This window comes from Monodon monoceros, unplaced genomic scaffold (assembly GCF_005190385.1).
Source record: "Monodon monoceros isolate NGI ecotype Baffin Bay Population unplaced genomic scaffold, NGI_Narwhal_1 Super_Scaffold_2, whole genome shotgun sequence".
Lineage (NCBI taxonomy): Eukaryota > Metazoa > Chordata > Mammalia > Artiodactyla > Monodontidae > Monodon > Monodon monoceros.
Window position 1 is genome coordinate 15,152,049 of NW_021703776.1, and position 20,677 is coordinate 15,172,725.

Here is a 20,677-nt window from a genome sequence, read left to right on the forward strand (position 1 = left end):
AGGCGCACGGGCTTCAGTAGTTGTGGCACGTGGGCTTAGTAGTTGGTGGCTCTAGAGAGCAGGCTCAATAGTTGTGGCACACTGGCTTTGTTGTTCCGCGGTATGTGGAGTCTTCCCAGACCAGGGCATTGGCTGTGGATTCTTAACCACTGTGCCACCAGGGAATTCCACATGATTCATATTTGTATGTATTGCAAAACAATCACCACGGTAATCTAGTTAACATCCATCATCACACATAGTTACAGTTTTTTCCCTTGTGATGAGAACTTTTAAGAGCTATTTTCTTAGCAACTTTCAAATAAACAATACAGTGTTATTAACTGTAATCACCATGCTGTATATTACATCCGTGACTTATTTTATAACTGGAAGTTTGTACCTTTTGACCCCGTTGACCCATTTCACCCATCCCCACCCCTGGAAACCAGCAATCTTTTCTCTGCATTTATGAGTTTGGTTTGGAGGGTTTCTTAAGATTCTACATATAAGTGAGATCATACGGTATCAATATTTGTCTTTCTCTGTCTGATTTATTTCATGTAGCATAATGCCCTCAAGTTTCATCCATGTTGTTGCAAAAGGTAAGATTTTGCTCCTTTTAGGCTGAATAATATTCCATTGTATATATACCACATTTCTTTATCCATTCACCTGTTGATGGACACTTAGGTTGCTTCCATGTCCTGGCTATTGTAAATAGGGCTGAGGTGAACATTGGGGTGCATGTGCCTTTTTGAATCAGTATTTTCATTCCCTTCTGATAAATACCCAGAAGTGAAATTGCTGGATCATATGGTAGTTCTATTTTTAATTTTTTGAGAAACCTCCATGCTGTTTTCCAAAGTGGCTGCACCAGTTTACATTCCCACCACCAGTGCCAAAGCGTTCCCTTTTTCCTACATCTTTGACAACACTTGTTATTTCTTGTCTTTTTGATAACAGCCATTCTAACAGGTGTGAGGTGGTATATCCTTGTGGTTTTGATTTGCATTTCCCTGATGATGAGTGATGTTGAACCTCTTTTCATGTACCTGTTGGCCATCTGTATGTCATCTTTGGAAAAATATCTGTTCAGATCCTCTGCCCATTTTTTCAAGTGGGTTGTTTGTGGGGTTTTGCTATTTATTTATTTAACATCTTTATTGGAGTATAATTGCTTTACAATGGTGTGTTAGTTTCTGCTTTATAACAAAGTGAATCATGGGGCTTTCCTGGTGGCACAGTGGTTGAGAGTCCACCTGCCGATGCAGGGGACACGGGTTCGTGCCCCGGTCCGGGAAGATCCCACATGCCGCGGAGCAGCTGGGCCCGTGAGCCATAGCCACTGAGCCTGCGCGTCTGGAGCCTGTGCTCCGCGGCAGGAGAGGCCACAACAGTGAGAGGCCCGCGTACCACAAAAAAAAAAAAGAAAAGAGTGGTGAGAGTGGGCAACCTTGTCTTGCTCCTGATCTTAGTGGAAATGCTTTCAGTTTTTCACCATTGAGGACAATGTTGGCTGTGGGTTTGTCATATATGGCCTTTATTATGTTGAGGAAAGTTCCCTCTGTGCCTACTTTCTGGAGGTTTTTATCATAAATGGGTGTTGCATTTTCTCAAAAGCTTTCTCTGCATCTATTGGGATGATCATAGGGTTTTTCTCCTTCAATTTGTTAATATGGTGTATCACATTGATTGATTTGTGTATAATGAAGAATTCTTGCATACCTGGAATAAACCACACTTGATCATGGTGTATGATCCATTTCATGTGCTGTTGGATTCTGTTTGCTAGTATTTTGTTGAGGATTTTTGCATCTATGTTCATCAGTGATATTGGCCTGTAGTTTTCTTTCTTTGTGACATCCTTGTGTGGTTGTGGTATCATGGTGATGGTGGCCTCGTAGAATGAGTTTGGGAGTTTTCCTCCCTCTGCTATATTTTAGAAGAGTTTGAGAAGGATAGGTGTTATCTCTTCTCTAAATGTTTGATAGAATCCGCCTATGAAGCCATCTGGTCCTGGGCTTTTGTTTGTTGGAAGATTTTTTTTTTTTTTTTTTGCAGTACGTGGACCTCTCACTGCCGTGGCCTCTCCCGCTGCGGAGCACAGGCTCCTGACGCGCAGGCCTAACAGCCATGGCTCATGGGCCCAGCTGCTCTGGGGCATGTGGGATCTTCCCGGACCGGGGCACAAACCCATGTCCCCTGCATCAGCAGGCGGACTCTCAACCACTGCACCACCAGGGAAGCCTGTTGGAAGATTTTTAATCACAGTTTCAATTTCAGTGCTTGTGATTGGTCTGTTCATATTTTCTATTTCTTCCTGATTCAGTCTTGGCAGGTTGTGCATTTCTAAGAATTTGTCCATTTCTTCCAGGTTGTCCATTTTATATTGGCATAGAGTTGCTTGTAGTAATCTCTCATGATCCTTTGTATTTCTGCAGTGTCAGTTGTTACTTCTCCTTTCTCATTTCTAATTCTATTGATTTGAGTCTTCTCCCTTTTTTTCTTGATGAGTCTGGCTAATGTTTTATCAATTTTGTTTATTTCTCAAAGAACCAGCTTTTAGTTTTATTTATCTTTGCTATCATTTCCTTCATTTCTTTTTCATTTATTTCTGATCTGATCTTTATGATTTCTTTCCTTCTGCTAACTTTGGGGTTTTTTCTGTTCTTCGTTCTCTAATTGCTTTAGGTGCAAGGTTAGGTTGTTTATTCGAGATGTTTCCTGTTTCTTGAGGTAGGATTATATTGCTATAAACTTCCCTCTTAGAACTGCTTTTGCTGCATCCCATAGGTTTTGGGTCATCATGTCTCCATTGTAATTTGTTTCTAGGTATTTTTTTATTTCCTCTTTGATTTCTTCAGTGATAACTTTGTTTTTAAGTAGTGTATTGTTTAGCCTCCATGTGTTTGTATTTTTTACAGATCTTTTACTGTAATTGATATCTAGTCTCATAGTGTTGTGGTCAGAAAAGATACTTGATATAATTTCAGTTTTCTTAAATTTACCAAGGCTTGACTTGTGACCCAAGATATGATCTATCCTGGAGAATGTTCCATGAGCACTTGAGAAAAATGTGGATTCTGTTGTTTTTAGATGGAATGTCCTATAAATATCAATTAAGTCCGTCTTGTTTAATGTATCATTTAAAGCTTGTGTTTCCTTCTTTATTTTCATTTTGGCTGATCTGTCCATTGGTGAAAGTGGGGTGTTTAAGTCCCCTACTATGAATGTGTTACTGTTGATTTCCCCTTTTATGGCTGTTATTAGTTGCCTTATGTACTGAGGTGCTCCTTTGTTGGATGCATAAATATTTACAATTGTTATATCTTCTTCTTGGATTGATCCCTTGATCATTATGTAGTGTCCTTCTTTGTCTCTTCTAATAATCTTTAGTTTAAAGTCTATTTTGTCTGATATGAGAATTGCTACTCCAGCTTTGTTTTGGTTTCCATTTTCATGGAATATCTTTTTCCATTCTCTCACTTTCGGTCTGTATGTGTCTCTAGGTCTGAAGTGGGTTCTTGTAGACAGCATATATATGGGTCTTGTTTTTGTATCCATTCAGCCAGTCTGTGTCTTTTGGTGGGGGCATTTAATCCATTTACATTTAAGGTAATTATCGATATGTATGTTCCTATTCCCATATTTCTAATTGTTTTGGGTTTGTTATTATAGGTCTTTTCCTTCTCTTATGTTTCTTGCCTAGAGAAGGTACTTTAGCATTTGTTTTAAAGCTGGTTTGGTGGTGCTGAACTCTCTCAGCTTTTGCTTGTCTGTAAAGGTTTTAATTTCTCCATCAAATCTGATTGATAACCGTGCTGGGTAGAGTAATCTTGGTTGTAGGTATTTCTCCTTCAGCACTTTAAATATGTCCTGCCAGTCCCTTCTGGCTTGCAGAGTTTGTGCTGAAAGATCAGCTGTTAACCTTATGGGGATTCCCTTGTGTGTTATTTGTTGTTTTTCCCTTGCTGCTTTTAATATGTTTTCTTTGTATTTAATTTTTGACAGTTTGATTAACATGTGTCTTGGCGTCTTTCTCCTTGGATTTATCCTGTATGGGACTCTCTGTGCTTCTTGGACTTGATTAACTATTTCCTTTCCCATATTAGGGAAGTTTTCAACTATAATCTCTTCAAATATTTTCTCAGTCCCTTTCTTTTCCTCCTCTTCTTCTGGAACCCTTATAATTCGAATGTTGGTGCGTTTAATGTTGTCCCAGAGGTCTCTGAGACTGTCCTCAATTCTTTTCATTCTTTTTTCTTTATTCTGCTCTGCAGTAGTTATTTCCACTATTTTATCTTCCAGGTCACTTATCCGTTCTTCTGCCTCAGTTATTCTGCTATTGATCCCATCTAGAGTATTTTTAATTTCATTTATTGTGTTGTTCATCATTGCTTGTTTCATCTTTAGTTCTTCTAGTTCCTTGTTAAATGTTTCTTGCATTTCCTCTATTCTATTTCCAAGATTTTGGATCATCTTTACTATCATTATTCTGAATTCTTTTTCAGCTAGACTGCCTATTTCCTCTTCATTTGTTAGGTCTGGTGGGTTTTTATCTTGCTTCTTCATCTGCTATGTGTTTCTCTGTCTTCTCATTTTGCTTATCTTACTGTGTTTGGGGTCTCCTTTTTGCAGGCTGCAGGTTTGTAGTTCCCATTGTTTTTGGTGTCTGTCCCCAGTGGCTAAAGTTGGTTCAGTGGGTTGTGTAGGCTTCCTGGTGGAGGGGACTAGTGTCTGTGTTCTGGTGGATGAGGCTGGATCTTGTCTTTCTGGTGTACAGGTCCACATCTGGTGGTGTGTTTTGGGGTGTCTGTGGCCTTATTATGATTTTAGGCAGCCTCTCTGCTATCAGGTGGAGTTGTGTTCCTGTCTTGCTAGTTGTTTGGCATAGGGTGTCCAGCACTGTAGCTTGCTGGTTGTTGAGTGAAGCTGGGTGTTGGTGTTGAGATGGAGATCTCTGGGAGATTTTCGCCGTTTGATATTATGTGGAGCTGGGAGGTCTCTTGTGGACCAGTGTCCTGACGTTGGCTCTCCCACCTCAGACACAGCACTGACTCCTGGCTGCAGCACCAAGAGCCTTTCATCCACACGGTTCAGAATAAGAAGGAGAATAAGTAGAAAGAAAGAGGATAAAAGAAAAGAAAATAAAGTAAGGTAAAATAAAAGAAAGTTATTAAAATAAAAAAATAATTATTAAGAAATATTTTTTTAGAAAAGTTAACAAACAAAACAAAAAACCCCTGGATGGATAGAACCCTAGGACAAATGGTAAAAGCAAAGCTATACAGACAAAATCTCACACAGAAGCATACACATACACACTCACAGAAAGAGGAAAAAGGGAAAAAATAATAAATCTTGCTCTGAAAGTCCACCTCCTCAATTTGGGATGATTCGTTGTCTATTCAGGTATTCCACAGATGCAGGGCCCATCAAGTTGATGGTGGAGCTTTAATCCGCTGCTCCTGAGGCTTCTGGGAGAGATTTCCCTTTCTCTTCTTTGTTCGCACAGCTCCCAGGGTTCAGCTTTGGATTTGGCGCCGCCTCTGTGTGTAGGTCGCCTGAGGCGTCTGTTCTTCGCTCAGCCAAGACGGGGTTAAAGGAACCGCTGATTCGGGGACTTTGTCTCACTCAGTACGCAGGGAGGGAGGGGTACGGAATACAGGGCGAGCCTGCGGCGGCAGAGGCTGGCATGACGTTGCACCGGCCTGAGGCGCGCCATGCATTCTCCCGGGGAAGTTGTCCCTGGATCCCGGGACCCTGGCGGTGGCGGGCTGCACAGGCTCCCCTGAAGCAAGGTGTGGAGAGTGACCTGTGCTCGCACACAGGCTTCTTGGTGGCAGCAGCAGCAGCCTTAGCGTCTCATGTCCGTCTCTGGGGTCCGCGCTGTTAGCCACGCTGGAGTCTTGCTATTGAATTGTATGAACTTTTTATATATTTTGGATACTAATCTCTTTCCAGATATATGATTTGCAAATAATTTTTCATATTTGGTCCGTTGCCTTTTCATTTTGTTGATGGTTTCCTTTGCTGTGCAGAAGCTTTTTAGTTCAGTCCCACTTAGTTTTGCTTTTGTTGCCTTTGCATTTGGTGTCAAATCTAAAAATCATTGCCAGGACCAATGTCACGTAGTTTACTGCATATGTTTTCTTCTAGGAATTGTATAGTTTCAGATCTTACAATCAAGTCTTTAACCATTTTGAGTTAATTTTTGTATATGGTGTAAGATAATGGTTCAGTTTCAGTCTTTTGCATGTGGCTGTCCAGTTTTCCCAGCACCATTTATAGAAGAGACTGTCCTTTCTCCATTTTATACTCTTGGTTCCTTTGTCATAAATTAATTGACCATACATGTGTGGGTTTATCTCTGGGTTCTCTATTCCACTGAGTTATGTACGTTTTTATGCCAGTACCATACTCCTTTGATTAATGTAGCTCTGTAACATGGTTTGAAATGAAGAAGCATGATGGCTCCAGCTTTTTTCTTCTTAAGATTGCTTTGGATATTTGAGGTTGTTTGTGGTCCATACATATTTTAGGGTTGCTTGTTTTATTTCATCAATCTATTCTTAACATGCTGTTTTCATAATAGCACACTGTTTCTGGTCCTCTTCCTTGACAGTCACTTTATATATATATATGTCTCCCCAGAATTATTCAATATTTTCCAAGTCCAGAGATGTGGGAGATATTTCTGAGCAACCCTTGCTCTGTGGTCTAATTATTTAAACATATTTATTGATTTAAACAAACTAAAATAGTTATAGTGAAGGTAAAATGGTACGCTTATATTTCAAGGTTCCCACAATTTGCAGTTAACTAAGATAATGCATGTCTGTCTCCCCAGCTTGTAAATGTGACACTGATGGGACCATTTCGGGTGGCCTTTGTGTGAGCTGCTCTGATCCTGACTTGGGGTCTTTGGCCGGCCAGTGCCTGTGTAAGGAGCCGAGTGCGACCGATGCAAGACCAACCACTACGGACTGACTGTCACCGACCCCCTGGGCTGTCAGCGTTAAGTCAACAGGGCCTGGGCCGCCAACCTGAATGTATTTAAGGCTTGGAGCTGCCTCTGTCACGTCTAAAATTTGGTCATTGTAAGTACCTGAGTCCTACCAGCCTCTGGATTTTTTTTTTTTTTTTAAGTGTACCAAACCTCCCACAAATTTTAGTAAGTTACTGGAGAACTTTTTTAGGTGGTTTGCTGAGTTTATCATGAAGAACCAACAGGGGGTGCTCACATTTTCGCTGCTGGAGCAAACACAGGGGGAAATGCCAAGAAATTTAATGCCAAGTTATGAAAACTTAAAAAAAAAAATCCTCCACTAGGAGTCTACTCTACAAATTTGTTAAATTACATTATGCATTTTTGCATAGGTTGATGACTTCTTAGGCAATTTTCAAGTGGGGGGTTTCTTTTTATTTTTTTAAATTATTTTTTCCCTCTCACACTGCTTTTAGTATTGTCTTATGTTCTCTGTCAAAGAAAAGGAAAGAAAGAAGCAAGGGAAGTGGCTGTGGGAAAATAGAAATAACCTCAGAGTTTTCTGGGGCCAAATGGGGAGGTCATTGGCTCTAGGATCACAGAAACTCAGGGCTGCCTGGGGTCTCACAGAGGTGCTAATTCCACAGAGCATCTGGGTTAATTATTTCCCTTTGGTCATAGTGTCATGCTCTGTGGTTTTGCCCATATAAGGAACTGGATTATTTGCATGTTTAGAAAGCAACAAGATGAATCATTCTGTTAAAAAAAAAAAAAAAAACCTCTTCTTTTTGGACTTGATGCAAAATTAAATTTCAGCATAATGAATTATGTAATTTCCTATTATACATTTCAGTACTCCTGGCATTTCCCCTGGTTCACTAATAACCTTATGCCCTCCGGCAAATGGACCAAACGTTGGTTTTTTGTTTTGCTTTGTTTTTTTCTTTTGTAAGAGCTTTAGTTACACATAATTCACACACAGTTCACTTTTTGAAGTGTACAGTTCAGTGATTTTTTAGTATATTCAGAGTGTATAACCATCACTACAGTCAATTTTAGAATATTTTCGTTACCCCAAAAAGAAATGTGAAGAAGCATTATTCACAACAGTCAAAAGGTGGAAGCACCCCAAGTGTCCATCAGTGAATGGATGGATAAACAAAGTGTGGTAGGTAAACACAGTGGAATATCATTCAGCCTTAAAAAAGGAAGGAAATCCTGATCCAGTCTATAATATGGATGGACCTTGAAAACATTATGCTAAGTGAAATAAGCCAGACCCCAAAGGAAAAGTATTGTATGATTCCACTAATATGAAGTATCCAGAGTAGTCAAATCCATATTTTTTTTTGTTTTTGTTTTTTTGTTTTTTTTGCGGTACGCGGGCCTCACTGTTGTGGCCTCTCCCGTTGTGGAGCACAGGCTCCAGACGCGCAGGCTCAGCGGCCATGGCTCACGGGCCCAGCCGCTCCGCGACATGTGGGATCTTCCCGTACTGGGGCACGAACCCGTGTCCCCTGCATCGGCAGGTGGACTCTCAACCGCTGCGCCACCAGGGAAGCCCTCAAATCCATATTAACAGTATGTAGAATGGTGGTGGCCAAGGGCTGGGGGGAGGGAGGAAGAATGGGGAGAGGTGGTATTTAATGGGGACAGAGTTTCAGTTTTGCAAGAGGAAGAGAGTTCTGGAGATTGACTGCACAGCAGTGTGAGTGTACTTAACGTTGTTGACCTGTACACTTAAAAATGGTGAAGATGGTAAATTTTCTGTTATACGTATTTTATCATAAAAAAGAAAAGAAAGGAAACCCCATGCTTTAGCCGCCACCTCCCTATCCCCCCAGCCCCAGGCAAGCACTAATATCCTTTCTGTTTCTATAGATTTGCCTATCTTGGACATTTCATACAAGTGGAGTCATACAATATGTGGTCTTTTGTGTCTGGCTTCTTTTGCTTACCATCATGTTTTCAAGGTTCATCCATGTTGTAGCAGATATCAGTACTTCATTTCTTTTTATTGCTGAATAATATTCCATTGTATGGGTATACCACAATTCATCTACTCGTCAGTGGACGGACATTTGGGCTGTTTCCATGCACATTGGCTTTTCCTGCACGGGAAATACACATCTTGCTCTGGTTGCACAATTTCTTAGCCTTTACAACATAAGCGGGATTAGCATTGCCAGTGGGTGGAAGAGAAAGAGGAGAGAGGGAATGGAAAAAAAAAAGTAACGAGGTGCTAAGAAAGAGAGAGGAGAGAAAGGGGGTTATCATAGGTGCCTCTGCCGGAGAGGGAGCTGTCGGTAATAACGGTGACACTTAGAAACCCTTCCCCTAGTCACCCGACCCAGCCAGCATCATTCAGAATTGTGCCCAGCTCTGCAGCATGCATGACCTCTTGTCTCCTCCTAATTGCCATCCAGTAGAACCACATGAGGGCTGCAAAAGTGTCTGGCACTGCATTTCCTGTGCGGGGTTAAACGCAGTCCAGTAATGGTGCAGCCAGGCAGACAGTGAACTTGGCAGGGCAGGCTGCTCTGTGTTCTCGTGGCCACGTGTTTTGCTCAGTGTAAGCTGTTAAGGACATTTACCAGCGTGGAGAAATCAAAATGAGAATAATTGTGTATGCTGTGCTTTCAGCCTGTGACTGTAACCCCCTAAGGATTATGCCACTCTTGACCTGTGATGTGGAAACAGGCCAATGCCTGTGTCAGTCTCTTGCTACTGGACCACACTGTGAAGAATGCACTATACGTATTTGTCTCTGATTTCGCCTTTAGGGAGTGATGCAGTCTTCTACTGGCATTGCCTAGAAGAGACTTGGTCCTGTTGATTGCTTTCCTTGTCCTATTGTATTTCGGTACTCCCGTGGTAAAAGTATTTACACTACAGGAATCAGCGAACACTGGAAATAAACCCCCATCTTTCTGCAGAGAGCTAGTTGTTAAACATTTACCAGCACCGTGACTTTTACCAGTTGGGACTGAATCAACCCAGGCACCGACAGCAATAGTTTTATCCTCTGTTCTCTTGGAAGTACCAAGCAGTAGAATATAAGAGCAATTATCTGGCCCCCTTGTTAAACCCACCAGATCGTGGGGCCTTTTCTTCTGTCTCTTATACACAGTCTCTTTCCCACCTTTACCACTCCATGCCTAAAAATATTTTGGATGCGCTCATTAAAAAAAACAACAACAACCCTTAGGTTTAAATGTATTGTAGATTCCTGTGGGAAATAAACCCTTGGATTTTTGACAGACTCCACTACCCACATGAGCATGTATGTCTCAAATTAGCAAAATAAAGCATTTTTCACTCCATAAGAAATGTGTCACGCATTTAGGGAGTTAAAAACCCAGCTCTTTTCTTTGTCCTCTGATCTTGGCAGCCCGCCATGACATTTTAGAAAGAAAAAACAAAAATTTAACCTAATAAAAGAACAGTGACCTTGATGTGTCTGAAGAAATGTAGCTGATAAATAAGAAACATATGTCTGTTACGACATAGTTTTGTGCTAATATTGTAAGTTGCTTTACTGAAAACACATGGGGGATGGGGCAGAGGAGGTGGGGAAAGAAAGCAAGGAAGTAAATATGTAGAGGGAACTCTGTGTATGACGGGACAAGTAATCTAGAAGTTTCACGTTGGAAGGTGCTCCATGCCGAGCTCCATGACCGTGAGTGGACAACACAAAAAAAGAGTGCAGAGCTGGTGAACAGATCAACGGAGACACCAGGTCAGATCATTCCAGACAAACTTTAGACACGGGCTGCCTTTTTTCGTTGGCTTGTGAACTGCCACTGTGTACTTAATTGTGTCTGCAAAAGGAAAATAACTGAGCAGGGGCTGGTGATGGGGGAACTTGTCCATCATGGCTGAGCCGAGGCATCTGCTTGGTACCGCACATCTGTCAATGGTGCCCTGGATGGTCCACTGGGGGGCCAACATGACAGCGTACCCTGCCTAGAGGGGGTTTTCACAACCCCATCCTGGAAAAAGCAGCTCAGTTCACATTGTTTTTGCCTAAACTCAAGTTTGGTTTTGGGAAAAATATCAAAGGCCCTTTGCTGCGTTTTGTAACAAATTATGTCAACTTTTGATATTTAAAATAAATCTTTTTGAGTAAACTGGACATAAAATTTTTCCAAGATGACAACTAAAAGCATACAGATACTTAACCAATTTCAAATGAGAGTTCCGTGCCTACTAAGATGTTAATTCTGTCTGAGTTTGTTAAATGGAGATTTGAGGCGGAAGTCTTTTTCTGAGTATTTTACAGTGAATGTCAGACTTAAGAAGTAGCTGTTTATATCTCACCAGCTGTTTATATCAAATAAAGGTCAAGATGTTGCAATGATGACAAAAGTCTTGAATAGAGTTGAGTCTCTCACACAGGGAGAGTATGTTAGCCAAAACAATTATTTATAAGCAAGTGATTCTACTAAACTGTGATATTCGTATAAGATGTCAAAATCAGCCTGAATGATTTTTTTTAGCCCCAAACGTTGCCATAGTGTGTAAGTAAAAATCCCTAGGGATTTTATGGTAAGGGACTGAAAGCAGTTGCAAGTAGGCTAGTCAAAGAATTTCTCCTGGCTGACCTTAGACAACCCAGCTTGAAGCTAATATTGACGCTGTCAGAGGAACTGTGAGATTTCCACTGCATTTCTTTCTCTTTTTTTTATTGGAGTATAGTTAATTTACAATGTTGTGTTAGTTTCAGGTGTACAGCAAAGTGATTCAGTTACACATATACATATATCTATTCTTTTTCCGATTCTTTTCTCATTTAGGTTATTGCAGAATACTAAGTAGAGTTCCCTGTGCTATATGGTAGGTCCTTTTTGATTATCCATCGCATTTCCATTCAAAGCAATACATAGACAAACCCCCGTCCCCTTCATTTCAAGTCCTAGAAATGGGAGGTGTGTGTTTTTAGAAGATCATTACCAAGTGCGTAGGCAAGCAAGCTACTGTGTGATTGTTCAGGCTACATGGCTGTTTGCTATGCATCGATGGAACGGTAGTGCTTTTAATATTACACTTCAGAGCAGCAGATGTCTTGAAGGCTGGAATCCACTGAGCATTTTCTCTTTGTAGGTTGGATACTGGGGACTGGAAAATCACCTCCACGGATGTTCTCCCTGTGACTGTGATATTTGAAGTGCTCATTCCAATGTATAAGTCAGTAAAATGAATGACGAAGTTTTGTGGCAATATTCCTCACTCCCATTTCCATCAAATAAACAAAAGCACATTTCACGTGGACATGCTTATAGTCATAGGTGAAGGAGTTCATTCTATGACAAGCAAAGGGCATTGAAAAGCTACGATCTTGAGACATTAAGGATAGCCCGACTGATTTCTTTCACTTCAGATATTTCCACGGGTGAGATACCCAGGCAGTAGAACTGTCATCCCGAGGTGGTATGAAAGATGCCTGCAAATGTGTGATCTGACCTGCCTAAAAGTCCAACCTTTTGTCAGCCTGTAAAGAGAAGGTCCTGCAGTCTCCTTTGCCCAGTTTTTAGAGCAGAATCAGAGAGCCTCTGAGGAGAGAAGTGGCAACCAAGGTTTCATTGATCTGGATTTGCTTGTCAAGACTAGACCTGTAGAATGGAGAGAACAAGCTTATGGTTACTAGCGGGGGGAGGTGGTGGTGGTGCGGTCAGGGGTACGGATACTTAGGGAGCTTGGGACTGACATGGACACACGGCTGTGTTTAAAATGGATAACCAGCAAGGACCTACTGTACAGCACCGGGAACTCTGCTCAATATTACGTAACAACCTAAATCGGAAAAGAATTTGAAAAAGAATAGATACATGTATGTGCATAACTGAATCACTTTGCTGTACACCTGAAACCAACACATCATTGTTAATCAACTCTACTCCAATATAAAATAAAAAGTTTAAAAAACAAACAAATAAACAAAAAAACCAGACCTGTAGATCCGTTGTTTCTCCACATCCTCCCCGGGATGGTTGATTGATGGTTTCAAAGAATGGGCCCAAACCCAAGGGGCATTTAGCCCAACACCCCCAAGGCCCTTATCTTACACCTGTCCCTCCTCCATGTTTTTTTTTAGGAGGTGGGTTTGTTTTCCCTCAGGTGCTCACCCGAGGATGGGCAGTGTGATTGTCGTCCGCATGTCCCAGGTCGCAGCTGCACTGAGCCAGCGCCCAGCTATTTCTTTGCTCCTTTGAATTTCTACGTCTACGAGGCAGCAGAAGCCACACCACTCCAGGGACTGGCTCCTTTGGTTCGTATTTCATGGACTCTCTTTACAGACTTCATTTGAAGCGGTGTGGGTAAATACACACACCCTTGAGATCGTGGGTAAGTTACCCGGAAGAGAGTGGTTTTGCCCACAAACACAGCAGAGTGGATTCTGTCATGGAACTGCAGATTCTATAAAGTCTTGAGGGCAGAGTCTGCATTTTGTTCATCTTTGTATCCCTGTTCTGGCACAGAGCCAAGTGTGAATTGCATTAAGTTGTGATGAAATGGACTTGAGTTTTGCTCTTTCAAGGTACCCATCAGATAGAATGTGTTTATTGAGCATTTCCTGGTCTGTCTCCCTGACAACACTGTAAACCGTGAGAGGGAAGGGAGGATGTGTACCCCATCGCCTCTGTTGCTCTAGTGACAAGCACTATGATTGGTGCATAGTAGGAAGCCATGGCTCTCTGCTAATGAATGAATGAATACGGTACTGAGCTAAGTGTAAGATGTGCTCGCTGGCCTCCTGAAGCTCATCTCGGATTAGCAGTCCTCAGTGCTGTTCATAGGAGTGTGTGATTGGAAATGTCGCTTGGTCTGCTTCATTCCCTACAAGTCAGCAGTCCTGCGGGAGATGCTCCCTAAAAATATTTATCCCAAAGTCTTATGAGGGGGGCAAACCCAGGCATCTGAACCCATCAGAGAAAATACAGGTTAGCCTCCCATGACACTCTTATGCCTTTGAGTCCAGCCACAAGCAGGAATGTGACAAAGGAAAAGGCGATGTGAGGCGAACGACTTCAAGGGGAGAAGGCATGTGAAAGTTGATTCTGGAGACAGGATTTGGATAGAAAATTGGGAACTCATTCCAGGTTCCAGTGACTAAGTCTTTTCCTGAGGTCTCTTCCTTATCTGGACACGACTGGTGGGAGGGATGAAAATACCCCTTAAGAGGCTTGGAATTAGCTTTTTTTTTTTTTTTTTTTTGGGGTACACGGGCCTCTCACTGTTGTGGCCTCTCCCATTGCGGAGCACAGGCTCAGCGGCCATGGCTCACGGGCCCAGCCGCTCCGCGGCATGTGGGATCTTCCCGGACCGGGGCACGAACCCATGTCCCCTGCATCGGCAGGCGGACTCTCAACCACTGCGCCACCAGGGAAGCCCGGAATTTGCTCTTTTACTGACTGAGATTAGGGCAAGAAAAGGAGGCTTGCACTGTCCCGAACTAGACTCACAACTGCGGTGGGTGGAGTCAAGATAAAGCAATCCTATGTCTAGATTCTTCTTCATTGCTTTTAGTATTGCAGGTTTATGATGGTAACTGAAAAAAAGAAAAAGCTTTGGGAAAAGAATATTGATATTTATATTTAGGCTAAAACTATCATGAAATAATAGGAAAAAAAATATATGTATATACATAGTGATCTTGGCCCCTGGCTCCTGACACAGAGCTCCCAAATCCTTTGGACTTTCCTGGGTGATAAGAGTGTCATTTGTTCTGATGAGGTGACTCTGGTTGGGCTCCTGGATGGCTTCAGGATGGTGGCTGGTCACCAGAAAGACCAAGCCACGATTAGAAGCTTGAAACTTTTGCCTCCACCCACCAGCCTCCAGGAAGGGGAGAGGTGAGGGAGACTGAGGTAATGATCCATCATGCGCGTGGGTTGAAGACTCCATCCAATTCCCGAAAGTACTGGGTTCAGAGAGTTTCGAGGTTGGTGACCATATCTGTGTGCTGGGAGGGTGGTGCCTCCCAGCCACAAAGGGACAGAAGCTCCTATGTCTGGGATCCTTCCAGTCCTATGTACATCTTCATCTGAGTGTTTATCTGTCTCCTTCATCATATCCTTTATTATATAACCAGTAAATATAAGTAAGTGCTTCCCTGAGTTCTGTGAGCCATTCTAGCAAATGATCGAACTCAAGGAGGGGGTCACAGGAACCCCAGTTTATAGCCGGGTGCATAATGCTGAGCTGCAGGCTAAGACTGGCGTACAAAGGCGTTAGTTAGCATCTCTGCCCTCTAGAAGGTTTTAACCACAGCGGATACTTTTTATAGAGAGCTCAGGATGGGAGCAGTGCCATACAACAAGGAGAGTCCGTAAGTGCATTCGGATTTTGGAGCCACGACTGATCCTTTACGAATGGGCTTAACACGCGGGTAGAATCATTTGCCTGAGACTAGAAAGCCGTGAGCGTTTCCATTGGTGGATGAGGGGAGAAGACAGTCCAACCAGAAAAGTTCTAAGTAACAGCTCAGAGGAGAAACAACGCAGGTGTATTTGCAGGTAGAACAGAAAGTTTATATAGGAAAGAGGTACTGGAAGAGAAAATTAGATTCTCCTATTAAAGAGGCTAAATTTTCTTCTTGGGGCAATGAGAACTCGTTGAAACCTTCTGAGCAAAGGCATGACGTGATGAAGATTGTCCTCTGTGCCCTTACGGACACCATCCAGCAGAAGTGGAGCCTGGGGTGGAGGGACTCAGGGTGCAGTAGTCCAGACAGGGATGGAGAAGGGGCAAGGTTCAGGGAGAAGAGAGAGGATGGGGATGGAGACATGAAAGGACATGAATCCAAGACCCCAGCTTTCAAATAATTGTTTTAATACTCAAATAGGAGAGCTAAGAAGAATGACAGTTAACTTTGTTGGTGGGTCTTCAGAAAGATATGTACATTTGTATCTACATCTACCTATCTATCTATCATCTCTCAATCACTTGTTTACCTATTATCCATCATCTATCTATCAGCTATCTGTTCACCTATCATTTACCTACCTATCTATCTAATCTTTCTTAGTCTGTCTGGGCTGCTAAAAATACCATAGACTGGGTAGCTTATAAACAACATAAACTTATTTCTCACAGTTCTGCAGACTGGGAAGTCTAAGGTCAAGGTGCCTGCAGATTCCATGTCTGAGACCCACTTCCAGGTTGTTAGATGGCTGAGTCCTCACATGACAAGGGAGCTCTCTGGGGCCTGTTTTATAAGGGTACTACTCCTAATCACCTCCCCCAAACCCCACTTCCTAATACCATCAACTGCGGATTCTATTTCAACATATGAATTTGGGAGAGGGGGAGTGGGATACAAACCTTCTGTCTATGGCAATATCCTTGCTACTCAAAATGTGGTGTGTAGACCAACAATAGTGTCATCACTTGTGGATTCATTAGACTTGGAGACTCTCAGGCCCCACCCAGACCTATTGAATCCAACCTACATGTTAGCAAGATCCCCAGGTGATTTGTACACAGTTTGGGAAACACTGGCTTGTTATAGAAACTAACTGTGGTCACAAAAGTTAGTATTGATTGAATTTAACATGCTACGGCATTTAATGTAGTATAATATAAAGTTAATTCCATAATATGTTTTCTGTATAAAAGTGGTAAAATAGCTTATAATTTTGTGTTACAAGATGAACACAATAGGTGAGAGGAAAAAAATGAAGAGGACAAATAAACGTAATCCAGTGTGGCCTGTCCAAAGGGAGCTCATCACAGAGGTTGAGGAACTGGTCGGAGAGCATGGCTGAGAGTCTGAATAGTGACCACAGAGTATGAGGGTTCCTGAAGTTGACTACAGCTGACCTCAAGGCTGCCTGCTCACGATGAACAACCAGGGCACCTGTGAAGTTAAAAACCTTGACTGTAAAACCAACAATGAAACATCAAGCAAACATCGATGTCTAGGGTATAGTGAGAATTTGGAGATGAGCAATTGGAGATTCTACCTGGGTCGGCAGCTGAATGACTAAGGAGATGATATAAAACAGAGTCACATAAAACCCAGGATTTTCAGGAAACTGGAGTTGCATGAATGCTAGTCTGCTGTTTTAATAGTTTGGTTGGTGGAATCTTGCTATCCCGGTATAATCTCTCATGGGAACGTTTAAGACCAGATTCTGCAAACCATGAGAACTAAAAGAAATTGGTCTGGAGAGTGTTAAAATTACAACATCTAATAATCTTTGAATCTGTATATCATGCATATTGTTAATTTTCGAAACACCACAAAACCAGTAGAAAAGAAGAAGTGTTTTCAGAGTTTAGAATTGCACTAGTTGAGCAGCCCTTAAAAAGAAAACCCAACACATAGTTTTAGGACCACTAAAAATTTCCCCTTTTCATAGAGAAACAAAAAATTATAAGCTGCCTTTATGTGTTCTTCCTGAAGCTATTAAGTGAGAATCATGATTACCTTTTAAAGTATGGTATAGTCTGAAACTCTTGAACTCTGGTAAAATTGGAACTTTTGTTGGTTACTTAAACAGTCGTTTCTTTTTAAGGTACTAGCAACAGCTCTGCCTACATGTGATGTGTATTTCCAGCAACAAGGAGATGATTTCGTAACTGACAAAGGAAGCATAATACTGAAGAGAAATCAGAAGCAAAGCATTTGAGCAGATGAGCAGAGTAAGGTAAATCATTTCTTCAGGGTCGTTGTCTGTTGTACTACAAGCAAATGACCCGGGTAATGCACTTAGAACCATGCGTGGCCCATGTAAGTGATCAGCCAGTGTAAGCCCTATTATCCTGAAGAATAGAATGAAGGAAAGGAAGAAGCCAGCTGAAAGTAATTCGAGGCTCTGGGGAAAACTTCAATAGCTTTATTTCTCTACAAAATGAAAATTTCTGGAAAATAAGATTTTGGAGAGTTGAAGAGTCAGACTCTGAATTTACACTTTCTTATCATGTTAGAAAGGAGAGATACAGTATTGAGGAATGGCTGTCTTCCAAGTTGGAGAGAGGACATGCTAATGTCCCTGGGGGTGGTGTGTGACCGTGCCCTTGAATCTGAGATGGATGTAGTTGGTCATTGCCGGCGTGAGTGCCAGGGTGATGCCGCCTCCACAGGGCCCTCCCTCTGATGGCTTCAGAAGGCCAGAGGAGACCTGAAGACCTTGTAGCTAGCCAACTAGTATTCACTTGAAGTCAGGGCCACTTTAGGCCTGTTTGTTTGTTTGTTCATTTGTTATGCCGGGGTCTTTACTGAGCACTCCTGTGTGCATATGCATGAAGGGGCATGTTGGGAAAGCAAAGGAAAGCAGACGTTAGCTGTCTTGTTCATAAACCCAGCAGCTGAAACAGTTCCTTATTCATAAGAGACTTTCTCGAGTGGATGAAATGATTGATTGAATGAAAATGGAAATACCTAGACATAGAGCCTGCCCTTAAGATTGTGGTGGGGGAAATGAGCCACGTATACAAACAATGAATGCATGGCAGGGTGGGGTACGTATCATAAAGAGGTGTACATAATGTGATACAGATTCCACTTAAGGAGAAACACCTCCAACTGAGAGGATAAGAGAAGGCTTCATAGATGGCGTTCTTCCTTCCAGGCCCATGTACACCAAGTCACAGAGGCTTTGCTCTTTATTCTACTTGTTTCTGTTCCCATGCCACATGCCCATGAAGCCTTCTCTGACTCTAGGCATCTAGGGAATGTGAGGCTAGTCAAGTTTTTTCAGGTAACTCTAATACACGGGACTATTGTATTGGATAGTGCAAATATAGAACATTTTTATTATTGTAGAAAGTTCAATTAGGCAGTGTTGCTCTAGAGCAATGAGGTTCAAATTGGAACCATCAAAGACTTAGGAAAACATGGGTACATTTTGTGATCTTCATTTGGATTTAAATATTTGAGGTGTTTGGCACAATGATTTAAAAAAAAAAATCCACACATTTTGGATCATTTGGAGGGAGAAAAGAAATCTGCATGTTTGCCGAGCGCCCCAAGTGATACGAGTGGTCCCTGGTAGCACTTTGAGAAACACTGCTCAAAGCATCCACGGCCTCCTCTCCTGACTCTTGCCTGAAATGACCACCTCTGTATTACTGACTTGCAAAACTTCTAGTCATCCCTTAAGACCCAATTCAGATTTATCTTTCTCTGACATTCCCTACCCTGACATCTGGACATAATTAATTGTTTCTATCTCTGGAGTCCCGTAGGTCAGTAATTTTCAAACTACAGGTCATGCCTATTAGGAAGTAGGTCATGAAATCAATTGACTGGATCAGTTTAGTACAACAGAAGAATATAAAACAAGAGCATTTTTTTGTGAAACTTTTATTTCAGTTTTATATAAATGTGTGTGTGTGTGTGTGTGTGTGTGCGTGCGCGCACGCGCAGTGAGTCACTGTCTTAGGTTGGATTCTCTACGATCAGAGATTACAACAGAGATCTGGGTGCATGTGTTTTACTAAGGAAGCACTCATCAGGAGAAACCTCCAGGGAGGAGGGCAGTAGGCTGGGGAGCGGGGAGAGTGAGGCAAGGATGGCAGCTAGGCCTTGCCTGAGTCTAGCCTTGCCTGATCCCCTGGGGAAGCTGTGAAGCAGAAATTGCACCACAGAGTTGTCCCCCATTGAGGCCCCAGGGCTGTCTTCTCATGTCAGGCAGACATGGCTGTAGGCTGCCAGGGCAGATGCAGATCACCTCCCAGGTGAGGTGGCTCACATCAGCCAAGGGCAATTCTCAAGAGAAGGGAGCAGTGGTGAGACATAGCAACCAACAATCCCAGGAGCTGGTGGCGAGATAGAGTGGCCCAGTAAAGGGGACCAGGCAGTACACTAACAGCACAGACTCAAGTTCACTCCTGGCATGCTCAGACCCATGTGCAGGGCCAGGGCAAAAGAAAAATTAAAATGCAGGGCCCCTTATTCAGAAATTAGGGAAAGGGCCCTTGAAGATAGTAAAGTGTAAAGCTTTTTACTTTCTTCCATAGTCTCTCTCAACTTGTCAAAATATTTTTATGTGCTATTTAATGTCATCCTAAGTAAAGAAATATTAAAAATTTAAATTATTAACCTGAATTATACTATTTATCTCTATAGCATGCAGTGCCAATTTTAACTGCAAACATAAGAAATTCATGGTCACTGGGAGTGACAATGAGCTTGGCTACTCCTACTTGGTTCCCAAAGCCATGCTTTTTCCCTGCTGGGGACACAGCATCACATAAAGACCATTGGTTTAAGGAGTAAATAACATCTAGAAGAAAACTGCCCCATCTCACAGGGTTTCCTTTCCAAGCTCGTGAAACTAATGCATCTTTTAGGGGCCCCATCCCACTGCCATCTCAGGTCAGCATCTTCTGGATGCCATGGTTTGTGTAGGAACAGTGGATCCCAAAGCCACATGACCACTGATACACTTCTTTTACTGTAAAGTGGATCCCTTGGGCTGAGGAAGTTGTGTTTTACGACATTGGTGAATTAGACACTCTTTGAGCTGTCAGAGAGTGGTGCTGACCAAGGCCATAGGGTGTCCGATTCTCACTGTGGGACACCACATGACATCGCCTTAGACCAAGGGATCCAATTCACTATCCTTCAGTATAGGGAGTCAGTGTCATATTTTGTAGAACATCTGGATGGTCCAGATTCTTTGGGGCTATACTGTTACAGAGAGCAGGAGAATTATAATAGCCTTGGGGCAAGACTAAATATACACAACCGCCCATCCC

The 20,677-nt window shown here is 42.3% G+C and overlaps 1 protein-coding gene across 1 annotated transcript in view; it reads left to right on the plus strand.

Moving 5' to 3' along the window:
• Positions 1-20,677, plus strand: part of LAMB4 (laminin subunit beta 4) — a 109,520-nt gene that overhangs the window by 30,843 nt on the left and 58,000 nt on the right. Inside the window, 5 exon segments of the mRNA XM_029234020.1 lie at positions 6,833-6,925; positions 6,928-6,999; positions 9,614-9,722; positions 12,073-12,151; positions 13,068-13,238. Of these exon segments, the coding sequence (XP_029089853.1) occupies positions 6,833-6,925; positions 6,928-6,999; positions 9,614-9,722; positions 12,073-12,151; positions 13,068-13,238 (524 nt within the window).